The sequence below is a fragment of the Triturus cristatus genome, chromosome 7 (assembly GCF_964204655.1).
Source record: "Triturus cristatus chromosome 7, aTriCri1.1, whole genome shotgun sequence".
Lineage (NCBI taxonomy): Eukaryota > Metazoa > Chordata > Amphibia > Caudata > Salamandridae > Triturus > Triturus cristatus.
Genome location: NC_140590.1, coordinates 1289045086 through 1289064839, shown reverse-complemented (window position 1 = coordinate 1289064839; position 19754 = coordinate 1289045086). Strand labels below are relative to the sequence as shown.

Sequence of the window (19754 nt, the reverse complement as noted above, 5' to 3'; positions counted from 1 at the left end):
CCTGCTCCATAGGGAGCCTGAGAGGCCCAGGAGTCCTGGACGCCAGCACAGACAACTACTGCCCCCACAGATTTTGAAAGTGGATTGCATGGAGGTTGCATGAGTGGATGTGGGCCCTCTTGAAGCCTGTGACTACCAGAATGGGGGAGAGACGAGGGGAGCCACGGTCTGCTGTTGGAGGCAAAGAGAGCGGACTGTGGTGCTTTCTCTTCCCAGTGCACCACCCGCTGCAGATGCTTTTAACAAGCCCCCACCCCGCTTACTAGCAGGAGTTGTGTAATAGCCTCGCACAGCAAATGTACTTGACAGCCCGTTGCTAGTGAGTTGCCTGATGCTCCCCGTGCAGAAATTCTTTTACCCCCTGTTCGTGGCTCTAGCTGGCAGCAGGACCCAGGCTCGGCTGCTTCTCAGCTTTCACCTTAATTGGGACATTTTCTCTCAGGAAACCTCTGCGCCTCTGTTCTTAGTTGAATTAAGCGTGTTTCATGGAAGGCGTACTTTGCTTGCAAGCACCTGCAACATTGAGCACCACTCACAGCAAAGCATTGCTCATTAGTGCTCTGAACGTTTCCCTGCTGATGTTTCTATCCTCAATCGGGAGTTGATGTTTACTCCATGCAACTCCTTCATGAAACGCGTGTGTTTGCAATGTATGCACAAGGACAAAAAATATAGAAACAGAAAACAAGCGTGGCCGCGAAAGTGAAAGCGACCGCACTGGGTTTAATTAGTAACATGATCCACAACAACAAGGGAGGAATGCAGCTGCCACCCTGCGCACCGCTGCACGCTCCCGAGACCAAAACGCCATGGGAGTGAACCTTTAGAGAAAAGGTGGGACATTTGCGTGCTTTCAATATTGAAAGCCACACGCAAAGGCCAATGGAATGTGTGGGAGTTGCCAGACCCAAACGGAGAAGTTTCGGGGAAGTCTGGAGTGCTCACAAGCAGCCTCCCATATAGCAGCGCATGCGCGACCTAAAAAGCACTTATCTGCCACTGTCGCCCGCCGTATCAGTGCTCCTTCACAGCTTCTTGGTTGCTGCACAAACTCTCCACCCAATCCAGATGCTATAACAAGCATGAGAGAAGCGCCGGAATTGGCCTGAGTGGGCTGGTCAGGGAGCCTGTGCCTTTTCTCCATCCGGCTGTACAACCTAGTTGAGTTGGAGAAATCTAAGTGTGCATGTTGATTTGACCGTTCTATGACTGCTGGCCGAACCAGCATGCACACTTACAGTGTTCACCACTCCTCCTCCCTTCTGCTCTGCAATGAGGATGGCCCCATCCTTACCGCAGCAGACTCGGCTCACAGTGAAAAATAAAATGCTAATATAATTGTTTTATTATCATGTTATTTTTCATAAGCTCGCTCTGACCAGAAGGGCGACGCTCCTCCGCCATTGCGGAGGAGCTGCCGCTGGGAGCACATACTTAATTGTGGGTCATGGGGGCTATCTCTTTACTATAACCAGGAGCTAGTGGCCCCTAGGAAGGGTAGGCAGTGATCCCTGCCTTCCTTGCCTTCCAGGAGGTTGAAAGATTACTGTGTGTCTTGGACGATGTGGTTTTGGTCTTCTGGAATGGCTAACTCATTAAACGTCTCTGGAATCTTTCCTTTTTGTTTTTTTACTTTAGTACGTGTATGCAGGGGATTCAAGTTCACCCATGACGTTTTGAACCAACTTTTAGGTATCTCAGACTTGATGACCCAGACATGGGTGCCTGGGTATGGCCATCTGGCAGCTTGTCAGGCAACCACCTCACTCTATAAGGGCCAAGTGCCCAAGAGATCAGCGGCCATAATCTTTCCGTCCATTATCACATTAAGTGAAATCTCTAATAAGATTGAGGAGTGACCGGCAATAAATGGTAGAGCGCCATCGGTCCTGCTCTGTAGAGACAGGACAACCCATAAAACCATTTTCAACTTTTAGACATTCAGCAAAGTGCTATCAGATAAGACAGCCCTGAGTAGTTTCCAGGCCACAGAACACTGGGTTCAGCAGGCAGCCTTGTCTTGAATAGGGATGGGCATCATTTTTCTAAAGAATGACATCGGTGAACTCTTCCACTCTCAGCAATTTACTGGCCAGTGGCATAGCTTGCAGTTTACGGGGGGAGGATGTGGGACTATATAAAAGTCTGGTACTTTTCTGGGTACCAGCTGTCTGTGGACAAAAGGAGATGGTGAAACTTAATCATTGTACATACATTAAGGAACTAAAAGGCTACTTTGCAAGATTGATGGATAAATGTAATTACCTACCAGTCTGGTGTTGCTAACAGAACAATTTTGCATTCTGCATCAGCAGAAAACAGTACACTCATTCGATACCAGTTTGCATACAGCTGTAACAAAGCAGCTGCATTCTGCCAAGGTATTTCTGAATGTTCCAAACTTTTGCAAGTTGAAGGACAGGAAGACTGCCCCTGTTTCCCCTCCGGCTAGTCTATTGGCAGAAGTGCTTTCCACATTTTTATTCTGCCTTACTTGGTCACACAGTCTGCTTAAACAGGGCAACCCATGCACCGGATTCCTGTTGCGCCTAGGAGAATCTACAAAGCTGGTCCAAGAAGGACTGTTGATCAGCCAATCAGCAATGGATGAACAGGGGATACATTTCTGATTGGGGTACTCAATGTCTTCATGGACCACTTTGGTATTCAGAAAGTAATTTGTTGAACAAGGTCAAGAGGAAGCACAATAAAACCTGCTGGAGTCTATTTCCTGCCACGGGACTCTTCCCTCCATTTATCTACTATTTTCCTGATCAGGGATGTTGATCTAAATAATGGTGGATATCACTCAACATTTGCAACCAAGGAATGTTAAGGTACTAACCCACAATCCTGACAATGTCCTTTGCTGACTGCAAGCCCTTATAAACTAAATCCTAAGGTAATTAAGGTCTTTTCCTCATACCTTTTGTGCCCAGTGTGGGTATTTTATCATTTCTTTGCTTCCTGATACACTTCTGTGCATGAATCTACAGTTATGTTCTAGATCACGGCTTGATAACCTTCTGGTTATCATTAAGCAATGATTTGCAATGTTTGCACAAGCATTTCTAAGCCAAATACGTTCTACGAAATAGCAAAGATCAAGAATATCCAGAGGAGCTGGAAAAGGACTATCTGTCTGACTGAGACAGGCTTCTCACCAAACACAAACTCTTATGTCCTGCATTATTGGATGGGACACAATGAAGGGTGGGTTTTAACCCATCTCTCTTACCTTTGACAGTGGTAAGACCATAAAGGCTCCTCCGCCACTAGCTTCAACAATCATGGCCACAAACTTTGGGTTAACGGAACAGAAGTTACTGTCCCACGTTGTCTGTGATATCCTGATGTCATCGTAGCACTGGTCGGCCTTTACAGCTTGCCCGTACACATGGCGGAATTTACTTGTGCGCACAACCTTCCGGATCATGGTGGCTGTATAAAAAAGAAGATATTAACAAATAAGTTGTTCATCAAATTAATAAATTATGGGCTACAGATAACTGATCTGGTACATTAGATATAGGCTCATCCCATTTATTGCTAGTTTTTGAAGTGCATATCATATAATTCGAGTACAGAGCAAAATTGTATTCCAGTACTGTGAGATTTAAATACCATTAAAACAGTGCCAAGTTCAAATGAAATTTTATACAGACATTTCAAATTGCAGACCTCAGAGTAAAAATTTGGTACAAAGTTGAAATCTAATAATACGAATATTTGCAAAGTCAAAATCAAGGCATGCGAATAGGCTAAAGTTTGAATATGATAAACCAACCCAGGAAAGTTAACAAATATTAACAAAAGGACTGGCCAAATTTCAAGATCTATCAATATGAAACCAGTTCAAAATTTAAATCCAATTTTACAAGCACAGACCAGATTTTAAATCTAACAATTTACGGACAAGGCAAATAGCAAATCTATTGACCAGAGGAATGCTGAGACTGTCAGATTTCACCAGTGTCATATTTTGGGGAAAAAACTGATGCCCCTAAAGAAGCAAATGACAGAAAAAATGTGATTTGTATGCTATGGAAATAACGCACCATGTATATCTAATGTAAAGAATATTTGCCAATATTGTATCAAAAAAAACTGGGTGAAGCACAAATCTAGCAATATTAAACGAATATAATGTTGAAATCAAATTTATAAAAAAACTGGGCATAGTTTAAATGTATTAACTCAATGACAGGGCAAAGCTAAATTCTGTTAATATAAATCATAGCGAAAGGCTAAAATCTCAATATAAACACCAATCCAAAGTTCAGCTTTAATGAAGTGTTGATGGCATACATAGCCCAATCACACAATGTGAGGACACTGAAAAATTTCTCAAATTGTAGAAAAAAGGACAATGGACAGCACTGCCATACTATACTATAGGCAAATTGTGTGCTGTATAAATGTAAGATAACAATGACAAGGTAAATATGAAATCTAATAGTTCAGTGGCACAGCATGGTTAAAATCTTGGCATATTAGAACATGGCAAAATTCATATCCCATAATACAAGGGCAATACAAACGTCCATATCTAATTGTCTTAGAACATAATGGAGTTCAACTCTAATAATATAAAAACAGGGTGACGTTCAAATCTTATTCATGGACAAAGCAAAGTTCAAATTTAAAAACCTAAGATAAAGGTAGTATGAAATCTACCAATCTGACGAAATGACAAAGCTTCATTCGATTGATATAACAACGGGGCAAAATTCAATAGACTTTGCAAGGCTTACATCTAATAATTTAAATGCAGTGCAAAGTTCAAATCTGAGAATATGGTGGTAGGGAAATACTCAAATCTAGAATAGGAGGACTGACCAAAGCTCTCCTTTGGTGATAACAGGACAGTGCAAAGGTAAAAACCCACATCTAATATAACAAGAACATGGCAAAGTGTATTTCTATTATTATTGGGATAGGATAAAGTTAAATTCTAACAATATCAGAAATGTATAGAGCTTATATCTAGTGATACATTTGTAGGCAAAGACTCAAATACAACAATACAAAGCCAGTGCAATGTTCAAGCTTAGTTACACAAGGAAGGTGCAAAGATTAAATCAAGCATGATGACAGGAATCTATTTTTTTACCCCAAAAACAAATAACCTATTATCTTTTACATTGCTCTTCATCAGCTCTACACCACCATGTACGGGGCACACACACCATGTGTCTATAAGTAAGGACCTACATGTGTGCTGTTCAGAGACAAGGTAGGGTAATCCCTTCCCATACATCTGAATATTTATAGCAGACATGTTTGACTTTACCATCCCTATGAAGTACGTAAATCTAACTGAACATATGTATAGTTAAGCAGCAACTTTGCGTGCGCTAGGTGTTCATCATGGACCAAACATACTCCTCTCTAAAGCATTATAGCTAAAAAGGTGAGTCAGTGTCTGCGTGTGTGTGTGCCTGTGTATGTGTGTGTGTGGCAGTCAATCATAAGACATTTGGGGGTCATGGTGCAATCAGGAGCTACTGGAACTCTTTGACAGAAGAAGAGTTGAGGATCAACAAAACCCGTGCACACATACAATATTACAATAGGCAAAGTAAATGCATGAAAACGGAATTGAGCCAAATCCAACGAAGATGTCTAGTCTTCTTTAATAAGTTGTGAACAAAGGAGCCAGCCGACACGTGTTTCATCAGAGAGACAAACGTCTCTGAATCTCCAGGGCTGTTAGCTCTAATTCCAGAACAGCATAATCCCTACACCGGTGATAGTTCCAACCCGGTAGGGCATTAATCGGTCAAATGCAGAAGTGTCTATTAAGCGCAAACAAAAATAGCTGCCAGGTGCAAGCCACTGATGGCATGAACGTAAAATCGGTAACCACTCCAAGAACACAGACAAATGAGGCGGTAAATACGTATATCGTCAGGTGAACAAAGTAGTCTTAAATCAATGAGAATGCCATAGGAGAATCACGCCAGTACAATCAAAACCCCAAGACAGCATCCAGCCATGTGTTACGGTCGAAAGTAGTCTTAATGGAAAGTTCCCGGTAAGACACGTGTGGTGTGTCTAACAGACCCACTAGAAATTGGTGGAATCGAGACGTCCTGGCAGCCCCACTACAATCTTTTTCATGTGGTAGGGTTCTCCCTGCGCAAATCAAGGGGTTTTAGGGTTTCCCCTTCCCAGTTTAGTACCATACCAATTTGTTGTAACTAGAGACACATATATATGTTAACTAGCTGAGCGCCATTTCTTTCTTTAAATACTAAACCCGTTCTTTCTGTACTAAAGAATTGTTAAGGATGTTGGCCTCTGCTATCCTGGGGTCCATCCTACTATGACTCTGCAAAGGGGCCAAATGCAATCCTGCTGCTCATGACTCTCAGTGGTAATGATGGTGAGAGGTCACAGGCTTCTCATGGGTTTAGGGGGGTGTGCCTATGCTCAATAATCACAATATTGGAATATAACACACTATAATAACAATATGCAATTTAATGTCCTGGTGTTACCAGGCAGTGCTGCACCTCATTATCCCCCCAACCTTCTCGCTTGATCCAGGTTCTGTTCCCCCCGGGTCTAGGTGCACCACCTGTCTATGGGGTATGAGGAAGTTGTGTGTTTATGGGAAATGTGCAGGTATATCATTCCAGAAATCAGGGTGCTTAATTTTTAGTAGTCAGCCTTAACACAAGCATTGGATCAGTCCCCATAGAATCAGTGCACCTGAGCGAACAACAGCATCATCTGTGAGTACCTGTTCATTCGGTGGGCCCGCACTTGTGCAGTGCACCTGTCAGAAATGGAGGCTGCAGACCTGAGTTGTCCACTGAGGACCACTGGTGAGGGCTACAGCATATGGGGTCTTCTAGGGTGGCTTCAGGTGCAGCCTGTTTCAACTGACTACATCAGCATTTGCAGCCAAGGACAGTCCAATCACTGTGTGCAGCCATGGCCACGCCCAGGCCGATCACTCTAGACTGCTGCATCGTGCACAGGCCGATCGCTCTGGGCATCTGCAGTCACACATAGGTCTATCACCCTGGGTAGCTGTGGCCATGCACGGGCCGATTTCTCTTGGCTGTTGCAGTCACACACCGGCCGATTAGTCCGACACACAATCACAGCCCCAACCTGACTTTGGTAATCGCTGTCGCAATATGCGAGGTTCCTGCCAGGAGCCCGTATGGGGAGAATGCAGACCCACAGACACTGAGGTCAGATCAGTTTCCCTAGTGTCTCTCTTCTGGGTGTTCCACAGAGACCTTGGGCATGATACACCTTGCTGGTCCTGGTCAGACTCCTCCTGCAGGGTTGGCAGGCTTTTTCCTCTCTCAGAAGGCAGACAGGCTTCTAGACACTTCAGGACAGGTACACAGCTCTTCAAACCAGAGAGCCAGACTCTCATGATGGTCCTTCACCTCTGGGATGCTGACTATAAGGCACACAGCAGTTTTCTGAGTGCTCTGTGGAGCACTCCTTTCCTTGGTGATAGAGGGCTTGGAATTCGACCAGCAAGTGGGGTAGTGAGGTCCCATCTTCATACACCAAACAGTGATGTGTATCTACTGTCTGCAATGATAAAACCAGTTTGGATTTGTTCTCCTTTCAAGTGACCTTTACAAGCTGCTCTGTGGGCCCAGCCTTTGTAATGCTTCTCACAAGGGTAGTCTCCAACATGAAGCATCCAAAACAGAGGCACATTGAATTGTGAGGGTTCTACACTTGACTGTCATCAGACAACTGAAGGACTAATCGGGGAAAGACAAAAAAGCAGATGTGACCTAAAGCTTTCCGCTCCTCTGCACTGTCCCCCTCCTCTCTCCTACCATCTACCAAATATCATTATTCAGAAAGACGAATCAGAAAAGTCTAGCAAGCTAAGACATAATCGAATTTCTAAATGACCCCTGCCCCCCACTTTATTGTCTCGGCCTGCTTCCTTCCTCCATCTTCAGGAATCTCAGCAATGCACTTCCACTGTGTGGGTAAATAATTCCCTCCTCTCTCTTGTGCAAGGACAAACCTATGATATCTATAATGAATCCCACAGGCCTCCATAATTCTGACACACACATAGCATGCATGTACCATGCAGGCTCCATACACAGCAAGCACTACATAGACTTGGGATGTCAACATGAGGAACTGGAAAAACACATGAAGCAGAACTTTACATAAGTGCTAGCAAGCCTTCACCTCGAAGACACAGAAAAAATTCTGTTCACAACTATGGATTCACAAAACATGGTACACTGCCACCACTCCTCAATGTACTAAAGCCACAACAGGGACAGTAGTCAATGAGCGCATGCTTGGTGAACCCTCTAGGTTACAGGACAAGTGCTGGACATACTATTGTAGGGACACGTCTACGCCTCTACATGTACACTAGATTAGCATGATAGAGTAGCATGATGCCTGAGCCAAAATCTTGACCAGGACTATACATCAAGGAAGGGATACTTGCTGTCCCACAATGTGGGCATATTTGTGCACGCACCAGCTTTACAGTTGCATTGATTAGGTACATCCATTTGTTTATATAAGCAACTACATTTGTGTGTTCCATTTATAAATTACCAGGCTCGAGCGACACATATATGTCTTTATGATTGTAAATGCAGCGCTTAATTTGTTGAGAGTAAGTGCTGGCGCGCAAAGTTTGGATTAGAATTCCACAGCCAGCACTATCTCATATTGGGGGTGGGGAATACCAAGGCCTTGTAGTCTTGATTCCACTTCATGCATCTTCCATAAAACACCCGATACTCCCTGGCCCTTTATCTAACTTCAGGTTCTTATTTATTCTTGATTTCTTACTTTGCCACAGCTTTTTCCTTCCTGTCCCTCCTTCTACTCCCCCTTGTGTGATTTTCCCTCTCTTGCTCTAGGTCAAAGTGTGATGAGGAAACACAAGTGCTGGTAGGCCCCAACTGAACCCCTGGCTCAAATTAAGCTAATACTTTTGTGTGTCTCAATGATTCAGTAGCATGGATAGATCTCAGAACCACTTTATGTGAAGGTTTCTGTGTGCTGTCCAACCCTTCAGCACATCGGACAGAGCGTGCCTTGGATTAGTAATATGCCCACCTCTCTTTGCATGTATGACCAATATATAGTACGTTTTTGTGACTCTTCCCCTTGCTGATGCCACACAGCAGCACATAATTTTCCAAATTTCAAATGTATAGGAGACTGTTCAAATGGCCTACTCAATGTTCCAACAACACCAACTTCCCAACGACAGATATGTAGTTTATATACATATTATATGTAGTTATCTTTTTGGATCTGTGACATCATCTACTTGCTCCTACACCACTATCATAATACATTTTTTCACCTGTCACCTTGTCACAGACTAGATATCATACCAACCTGAGCACAGATGACATTATAACCTCTATAATACATGGATTCTGCAATCCCTACATAAACGGCAGTCTCTAATTTCTTTATAATCGGCAACTTGTAATGCACCCAGTCGCCGATTATTAAGAAAAGACATTAGAACTCGACTATTATAAGTTATTACAGTCAAGTTCTGGCATTTCGAGTTCTGACATCACAATGTCTGCTGCCAGAGCCAGCAACCCAGGTGAAAGGCAGGTCAGGTCACGGAGTATAATTAAAGTAGCTGTTTAAAGCAGCAAAAAATTGGACCTTGCTTTTCTTTCTTCTGCTTAATTTTTCTTAGCTTACAATGAGCAGAAAGAACATGGTTATTTTTTAAACTCCTTAGGCTAGAATCTTTCTGCATGTTTCTACACATTCCGAGCTAGTGTAGCTTTAAAAAAAAAACCTGACTTGTATTAAACTTTTTCTAATATCTGTTTGCAACAAATAACTAAAAGGTTTTGATGTGTTTAATTTTGCACTAGAGGTTTTATTTTCATTCTTCATGTTTGCAAACATGTTTGCTCTTTCATATGACAGAGCTATGCACCAAGGTTCTAAGTGGTTTGTGGGAAAGGTGATGATGTGACCATGTATTATATGGGATAAAGTACCCCATGGCATACGTGATAAGGCTATTGGAAGTCACCTCGGAGTTCTATAACTTTCATCTTCGTTCCTCTATATCTTATGGAACTTCTCGGTCACATGCAATATCCCTATAATGCCCCTTAGATCATTAGAAACACCAAAATCCCGTCAATGATTTGTGACATCATAGGTTATGTTCCACATAGGTGACAGCTTCACCACTGCTCTTCATCCATGAAACCACAGCTCCTGCACAATATTAATGACATAATAACCCCTTTCCATCATTGTGACCACATATTCTCTTCACATCCTTAATGACATAGTAACCTGAGTTCACAATTTGTGGCATCATAATCTCGGACCTGCATTATTCACATCATCTCTGTCCAGTAACATTATCACTCCTGTCTACCATTTATGGCGCTGTAACCTTTGGCCACACTTTGCGGCATTGCAAATTATAATTTCTGCCTAAAGCCATAGCAAAACCTCTGTTCATCATTAATAACATTATAATACAGGAAAGCTTGCAACCTGAGTAAAAGGAAGTGTATTCACATCTTTCTAATCTTTCCTAAAATAAACAGGGATCAGCGGAAGGGAGATAATTGTAATAAGCTTATTGTTTTGCATGGGATAAGTAATTATGGATAAAATAGAACTGCTGCATGTTTCTACTCATTCGGAACTCCATTTTTAACCAGACCTTAAATCTTTTTTCAAAAAGTTACTATATGTAAATGGTGTGTTTAATTGAGCACTACAGATTCTGCTTTTTATTTTTCATCTCTGCAACCTTATTATTTTTTGCATATAAACGAGCAAACCACCAAGGATGTAATCTGTTTAAAAAATGGGTGATAAGATGACCATCTCTTTGTTGTCCGTTAAAAGCACATTGCAAGTCACCTTGGAATCCCATGACATGATATGAAACTGTGGTCTCCAGGGATATCTTTACAGTGTACAGCAGTGGGTACTTTACCTCACATATATCCTCTATCCATCTTTGGAAGCATTATAATCTTTGTTTGTCATAAGTTCTGTCCAGCATGAGTGGCATTATACTTTCGACTCTTCGATAGTGATATCATATCCTCTGGCCACCATTAATGACATCATACTTTTTGTCCATTATTAGTGAAATCATATGTGGCATTGTACTCGGCGCTGTAACCTCTGTCCATCGATAGTGGCATTATAGCCTCTGTTCTTCACTAATTATATAATTTCTTCACTTTTAGTGATAACTTCCTCATCCATAATTAGTAAATCATGCACTCTGTCATTAGTTATAAGACTTTTTCATCATTAGTGACATCAAAACCTTTGCCTTCTGTTAGTGACATCACAGCCTTTCTTCATCATTAGCGACATCAAATCCTCTGCCCATCGTTAGTGACATCACTGAATTTCTTCATCATTAGGGACATCAAACCCTCTGCCCATCGTTAGTGACATCACAGCCTTTCTTCATCATTAGCGACATCAAGCCCTCTCCCATCGTTAGTGACATCATGGCCTTTCTTCATCATTAGCGACATCAAGCCCTCTCCCATCGTTAGTGACATCACGGCCTTTCTTCATCATTAGCGACATCAAGCCATCTGCCCATCGTTAGTGACATCACGGCCTTTAGCGACATCAAGCCCTCTCCCATCGTTAGTGACATCACAGCCTTTCTTCATCATTAGCGACATCAAGCCCTCTCCCATCGTTAGTGACATCACGGCCTTTCTTCATCATTAGCGACATCAAGCCCTCTGCCCATTGTTATTGACATCACGGCCTTTCTTCATCATTAGCGACATCAAGCCTTCTCCCATCGTTAATGACATCACGGCCTTTCTTCATCATTTGCGACATCAAGCCCTCTCCCATCGTTAGTGACATCACGGCCTTTAGCGACATCAAGCCCTCTCCCATCGTTAATGACATCACGGCCTTTCTTCATCATTAGCGACATCAAGCCCTCTCCCATCGTTAGTGACATCACGGCCTTTCTTCATCATTAGCGACATCAAGCCATCTGCCCATCGTTAGTGACATCACGGCCTTTAGCGACATCAAGCCCTCTCCCATCGTTAGTGACATCACAGCCTTTCTTCATCATTAGCGACATCAAGCCCTCTCCCATCGTTAGTGACATCACGGCCTTTCTTCATCATTAGCGACATCAAGCCCTCTGCCCATTGTTATTGACATCACGGCCTTTCTTCATCATTAGGGACATCAAACCCTCTGCCCATCGTTAGTGACATCACAGCCTTTCTTCATCATTAGCGACATCAAGCCCTCTCCCATCGTTAATGACATCACGGCCTTTCTTTATCATTTGCGACATCAAGCCCTCTCCCATCGTTAGTAACATCACGGCCTTTCTTCATCATTAGCGACATCAAGCCCCCTCCCATCGTTAGTGACATCACGGCCTTTCTTCATCATTAGCGACATCAAGCCATCTGCCCATCATTAGTGACATCACGGCCTTTAGCGACATCAAGCCCTCTCCCATCGTTAGTGACATCACGGCCTTTCTTCATCATTAGCGACATCAAGCCCTCTCCCATCGTAAGTGACATCACGGCCTTTCTTCATCATTAGCGACATCAAGCCCTCTCCCATCGTTAATGACATCACGGCCTTTCTTTATCATTTGCGACATCAAGCCCTCTCCCATCGTTAGTAACATCACGGCCTTTCTTCATCATTAGCGACATCAAGCCATCTGCCCATCATTAGTGACATCACCGCCTTTAGCGACATCAAGCCCTCTCCCATCGTTAGTGACATCACGGCCTTTCTTCATCATTAGCGACATCAAGCCCTCTGCCCATCGTTAGTGACATCACGGCCTTTCTTCATCATTAGCGACATCAAGCCCTCTCCCATCGTTAGTGACATCACGGCCTTTCTTCATCATTAGCGACACCAAGCCCTCTCCCATCGTAAGTGACATCACAGCCTTTCTTCATCATTAGCGACATCAAGCCCTCTGCCCATCGTTAGTGACAGCACAGCCTTTCTTCATCATTTGCGACATCAAGCCCTCTCCCTTCGTTAGTGACATCACGCCCTTTCTTCATCATTAGCGACATCAAGCCCTCTCCCATCGTTAGTGACATCACGGCCTTTCTTCATCATTAGGGACATCAAACCCTCTGCCCATCGTTAGTGACATCACAGCCTTTCTTCATCATTAGCGACATCAAGCCCTCTCCCATCGTTAGTGACATCACGGCCTTTCTTCATCATTAGCGGCATCAAGCCCTCTCCCATCGTTAGTGACATCACGGCCTTTCTTCATCATTAGCGACATCAAGCCATCTGCCCATCGTTAGTGACATCACGGCCTTTAGCGACATCAAGCCCTCTCCCATCGTTAGTAACATCACAGCCTTTCTTCATCATTAGCGACATCAAGCCCTCTCCCATCGTTAGTGACATCACGGCCTTTCTTCATCATTAGCGACATCAAGCCCTCTGCCCATCGTTAGTGACATCATGCCCTTTCTTCATCATTAGCGACATCAAGCCCTCTCCCATCGTTAGTGACATCACGGCCTTTCTTCATCACTAGCGACATCAAGCCCTCTCCCATCGTTAGTGACATCACGGCCTTTCTTCATCATTAGCGACATCAAGCCCTCTGCCCATCGTTAGTGACATCATGCCCTTTCTTCATCATTAGCGACATCAAGCCCTCTCCCATCGTTAGTGACATCACGGCCTTTCTTCATCACTAGCGACATCAAGCCCTCTGCCCATCGTTAGTGATATCACAGCCTTTCTTCATCATTAGCGACATCAAGGCCTCTCCCATCGTTAGTGACATCACGGCCTTTCTTCATCATTAGCGACATCAAGCCATCTGCCCATCGTTAGTGACATCACGGCCTTTAGCGACATCAAGCCCTCTCCCATCGTTAGTGACATCACAGCCTTTCTTCATCATTAGCGACATCAAGCCCTCTCCCATCGTTAGTGACATCATGCCCTTTCTTCATCATTAGCGACATCAAGCCCTCTCCCATCGTTAGTAACATCACAGCCTTTCTTCATCATTAGCGACATCAAGCCCTCTCCCATCGTTAGTGACATCATGCCCTTTCTTCATCATTAGCGACATCAAGGCCTCTCCCATCGTTAGTGACATCACGGCCTTTCTTCATCATTAGCGACATCAAGCCCTCTGCCCATCGTTAGTGACATCATGCCCTTTCTTCATCATTAGCGACATCAAGGCCTCTCCCATCGTTAGTGACATCACGGCCTTTCTTCATCATTAGCGACATCAAGCCCTCTGCCCATCGTTAGTGATATCACAGCCTTTCTTCATCATTAGCGACATCAAGCCCTCTCCCATCGTTAGTGACATCACGGCCTTTCTTCATCATTAGCGACATCAAGCCCTCTCCCATCGTTAGTGACATCATAGCCTTTCTTCATCATTAGCGACATCAAGCCCTCTCCCATCGTTAGTGACATCACGGCCTTTCTTCATCATTAGCGACATCAAGCCCTCTCCCATCGTTAGTGACATCACGGCCTTTCTTCATCACTAGCGACATCAAGCCCTCTCCCATCGTTAGTGACATCACGGCCTTTCTTCATCATTAGCGACATCAAGCCCTCTGCCCATCGTTAGTGACATCATGCCCTTTCTTCATCATTAGCGACATCAAGCCCTCTCCCATCGTTAGTGACATCACGGCCTTTCTTCATCACTAGCGACATCAAGCCCTCTGCCCATCGTTAGTGATATCACAGCCTTTCTTCATCATTAGCGACATCAAGGCCTCTCCCATCGTTAGTGACATCACGGCCTTTCTTCATCATTAGCGACATCAAGCCCTCTCCCATCGTTAGTGACATCACGGCCTTTCTTCATCATTAGCGACATCAAGCCATCTGCCCATCATTAGTGACATCACGGCCTTTAGCGACATCAAGCCCTCTCCCATCGTTAGTGACATCACGGCCTTTCTTCATCATTAGCGACATCAAGCCCTCTCCCATCGTAAGTGACATCACGGCCTTTCTTCATCATTAGCGACATCAAGCCATCTGCCCATCGTTAGTGACATCACGGCCTTTAGCGACATCAAGCCCTCTCCCATCGTTAGTGACATCACAGCCTTTCTTCATCATTAGCGACATCAAGCCCTCTCCCATCGTTAGTGACATCACGGCCTTTCTTCATCATTAGCGACATCAAGCCCTCTCCCATCGTTAGTAACATCACAGCCTTTCTTCATCATTAGCGACATCAAGCCCTCTCCCATCGTTAGTGACATCATGCCCTTTCTTCATCATTAGCGACATCAAGGCCTCTCCCATCGTTAGTGACATCACGGCCTTTCTTCATCATTAGCGACATCAAGCCCTCTGCCCATCGTTAGTGACATCATGCCCTTTCTTCATCATTAGCGACATCAAGGCCTCTCCCATCGTTAGTGACATCACGGCCTTTCTTCATCATTAGCGACATCAAGCCCTCTGCCCATCGTTAGTGATATCACAGCCTTTCTTCATCATTAGCGACATCAAGCCCTCTCCCATCGTTAGTGACATCACGGCCTTTCTTCATCATTAGCGACATCAAGCCCTCTCCCATCGTTAGTGACATCATAGCCTTTCTTCATCATTAGCGACATCAAGCCCTCTCCCATCGTTAGTGACATCACGGCCTTTCTTCATCATTAGCGACATCAAGCCCTCTGCCCATCGTTAGTGACATCACGGCCTTTCTTCATCATTATAGAGCTAAAGCCCTCTACCCATCTTTAGTGATATATGTCGATGACATCATATCCTGTGACCAGCATGGTGACATAATATCCTCTAACACTCAATAGTTCGTGTCCTTTAGCAGTCATGAGTGATATCGTAACTGTTTTTCGCCATTAGCGACATAGTAAGCCCTGTGCACCGTTGATATTCTGACCTTCCTCATAAGTGGCACTATAACCCCCGGCCCCTTTTGATGCCCTCTGTCCATCCGCCCGTCGTTAACCTCATCACAGCCTTCGTCGTCCATTATTGGTGACGTTAACTGTTGCATCGTTTCAGACACGCTGACTCCTACTGTTCTTCCTCGTGGAACGTTTGATTTTGCAAGTGCGATTCTGGTCAATGGCGAAAACTTGTATAATCTCCCTCTCCTCTTATGCTAAAAGGGAGTCTGGTGTTGGCAATGAAGAGTTATTTGTCTCTGCAGGGAGCCGCCCGTGGACGGCGTGACGGTGCTGCCATGCGGTGCATTAAGAAGCCGCCGGGCCCTTTCTTTGCCGCCTGGAGGTAGAGCTGGGGAGGGAGGGGGCGCTTTCCTCAGAGTTCTTCGTCTTCGACACAAAATCCCCCGAGGCTCGTAACCCATAAATATTGATCGGTATGGCTAGTTGTCATTATTCTCACTGATTATAACTAGCCGTGCCCAGCTGGTGAAGTGCTGAAAGTGGGCCAGCCGGGCGCGGCTCTTGCCCCTCCCCCACCTCCTGCGGCTGGAAATGCTCTGAGAGTCGGGAAGAGTGGTCATGCATTGATTACAGCTGCAGCCCCTTCTTTGTCCCATTCCTTACTTGATGACGAGGTCTCCTCGACTGGTACCCTATGCAAAAGCTCTCTTATTACAACAATCCCTTGAAAAGAGAGTTTGCCCACCACCCTTGACCATGTCATACCTGGTCCCTGAAAGGGACTGTCGCTCTCCGGCTCTTGCTGTGGATATATTGATTTATTTATGTGGCCTGTGCATATTGAGACCCGTCTGCACCAGTTCGTGAAAAGGGGAATTTTGAGCTTTGAGCCTATTCATTTTGATGAACTTGATGGGTTAATTCACAAAAATTGTGTACATTTTCATCTCTATATTTACAACTCCCCATAGTTGTAGCTAGTATAATTCAGGGATGCCTCTTGGATATATTTCTCTTTGTGGGGCTGATACATTGTTGCAGCTGGGGATCTGGGGCGGACTTCTTACCCCAGAGGCCAGGGCACAAGACCTGAAAAAAGGAGTGGGGGGACTAACCTAGTTAGACATTATGGTGCGTGGCTTCACAGCGCGCGAAATTATGGTGCGCGACATCACGGAGCATGATATCACACATGGCATCACAGGAATTGACATCATAGAAAGTGGCATCACAAGCGACAATGTTACAGGAAGTGGCATCACAAGAAGTGACATCAGATCTAAAGCCCTCACATATATGTTTAACAGGTCTATCATGTGTACATTTGAGCGCATTGCGAGGATAATAGCACAGTGAGCTATGGTAGATGATATGTGACTTCTACACCTTTTAATCCCCAGTTTTATGTAACACATCCTGTATATTCATTTACAAACATAGAATGTAATATGCACGTGTTGATGTAAAGTGCTCTGACACCCTGCATTGGGATGAGTAGGGCTATACAAGAAAAAATTGTGGTACTTAAATTGTTTCAACGCCTCCTTAGGCGTAGTAAGCTCTATATTAATGCAATTTGCTGTGTGTAAATATTGGGCAAGACCAACACATCTGACATTCTTACAGTGCATGCATATCTCCTAAACAGGGACTGAACAAAGTGAAAACAAAGTGAAAAGCTGCCTTCCTTAAGTATGTGTGAAGTGCTAACCTTTGTTTACCCTCCGCTTCATTTGCATCTAGGTGTGGGGATCCTGACTGCTCCAAGCCAAGAGACTCACAAAAGGAGGCCTGATGACCCCTCAAATGCATCCTTTGTTATGGGCCTAGCATAAGGTTTTTGCAAATTGACTTCAATTCCTTAACATTGTAGGATGCCAACCTATCGTCTTCAAAGGTAATTTACAGGGATGCAACAGATGATGCTCTTGATTCAGGCATGAAGAAGTAGCAAGTTCAAACTGGCAAGATCAAAAATAGCAATAAACTAAGTGAAAAGAATGGTCTAAGGGAATAGTTTATAGACCTGCCCACGTCCCACTCCCCTAATAATAACTTATGCACAAAGACAATAGGAACTGGGGGTCTTACAACAGACAGCACAAAAGTAACAAGTGAAAAATAGACTATGGTGCGACAGACCAAATCAAACCTGGCCACGAGCAGAGCATGGATTACCATCAATCTTAATCAAAATACAGAGCGAATGGTGAGAGAAAGATGACTCTCATGATCAGTAATATCATTTGGTGTTCCAACTGTATGGCAGAGGTGTGTCCCGTGATCATAGGGACTGCCTCGCTAGTTTGAAGCTCTGTTGTTGTCTCAGGCTGGTAAGTATTAGCCAGCAACACATGGGGTGTGTGCAATTGTGAGAAACAAGGATAGTGATCCTATAATGTGCAGTGCAGAAAATCAAAAAAGTGAGAATAAAAAAGGTTGTGTAGAGAAGACAAAACTTAATGTGCCGAGTTCTCCACACACCTTATTAAAAGGGTGTAACAAGTTATAGCAGTAACAACCAGCTGCGGGTTCAAGGAGACCCGCTAACAGTACCTTTTAGAAATGCAGGGCCTCGGCGACCTCTCGTTGAGCTTTAGAAAGCACGGCGTCCGCAAGCGTCGGTTCCGGAGGTCGGTGCAGGAGTCGTCGGGGCCCTTGAAGTCACACGCGTTGCAGATCAAACTCCTCTCTGATGAAGTCGGGATTGCTGGCGTCGGCAGGCGTCGGCTGCTGCAGTACGAAGTGCAGCGGTGCGGTGTGCGGTGCCCTCAGGTCACGGTCAGGAGCAGCGGCTCTTTGGCGTCGTCAGATGGTGTCGTCGGTGAGACCAAGGTCGCGGTGTGAAGTGAATGCAGGGCTCGTCACGTTGCTGACAGGTCGCAGTGCAAGCAGCGGCGGCAGCGTTGCTGAAGCGCCAGCGTCGGCTGACAAACTGGAGTCAATAGCGCCGGCATCTGTAGGCCAAGGCTGCGGTGCGGAATGAGGGCGGTGCATCGTGTAACTTTACGAAAGGTGCCCTCAAACCACGGTGCAAGCAGCGGCGTAGATTTCAGCATGGAGCAGCGGTGTCGGGGACACCAAGGTGTCTTCGTGAAGCGAAGCAGTGCGGAGTGTGGTGGCAACAGGTCGCTGTGCGAGCAGCGGCTCGGTGGCATCGTCAGCAGGCGTCGTCCGTGTGACCAGGGTCGCGGTGCGGTGTTGCGGCGGTGCCCTCTGCGGTGCCTTCAGGAAACGGAGTCGGCAGTGGCGTTGTAGACGGTAAGTTGCTTTTCTTCTGTAGCAGCACAAAACACACACTCCCCAGTGCTGAGGGCAGAAGAGCTTGAAGTCTTTGCTGCTCCTGTGATTTCGTGAACATGGGGCAAGCTCTACCTCAAGCCCTTGGAGAAACTCACAAAGTAGATTGCAGAATGGTCAGTCCAGTCCTTTCACTGCCCAAGACAGAAGCAGGCACTGCAGGCCAACACAGCAAAGCACACAGCAAAGTGGTAGTTCCTCCTCACAGCTTCTCCGGCTCTTCTTCTTGGCTATCTTCTTAGTCCAAAAGAGTTCTAAAGTTCAGGGGTCTGGGCCCCAATATTCATATCCCAAAATCCTTTGATTTCTTAGGCAGAGAGTGTCTGTGCCCAGCCAGAACCAGTTCTGCCTCCTCTGGTGTGACTTCCTGGCAGCAGGTGGAGACGGCATTGTCAGAGGCAGACCAGGCCCTTTGAGGTGCAAGGGCATCTCCTCCCCAGCTGCAGCCAGGGTCTATTCAGCCCTTTCCTGACCCACCTACACTATCTGGAGCCACTCCTGCTCCCCAGCCTTCTGTCATCCAAAACCCAGACAGGCAATCCACATTCCAGC

General features: G+C 45.1%; 1 protein-coding gene across 1 annotated transcript in view; it reads right to left on the bottom strand.

Annotated features, from left to right (window-relative positions):
* Nucleotides 1–19754, bottom strand: part of LOC146811907 (coronin-1A-like) — a 190891-nt gene that overhangs the window by 162080 nt on the left and 9057 nt on the right. Inside the window, exon 2 of the mRNA XM_085618864.1 lies at nucleotides 3239–3441. Within this exon, the coding sequence (XP_085474990.1) occupies nucleotides 3239–3436 (198 nt within the window). The 5' untranslated portion in view covers nucleotides 3437–3441. The remainder of the gene's footprint in view (nucleotides 1–3238; nucleotides 3442–19754) is intronic.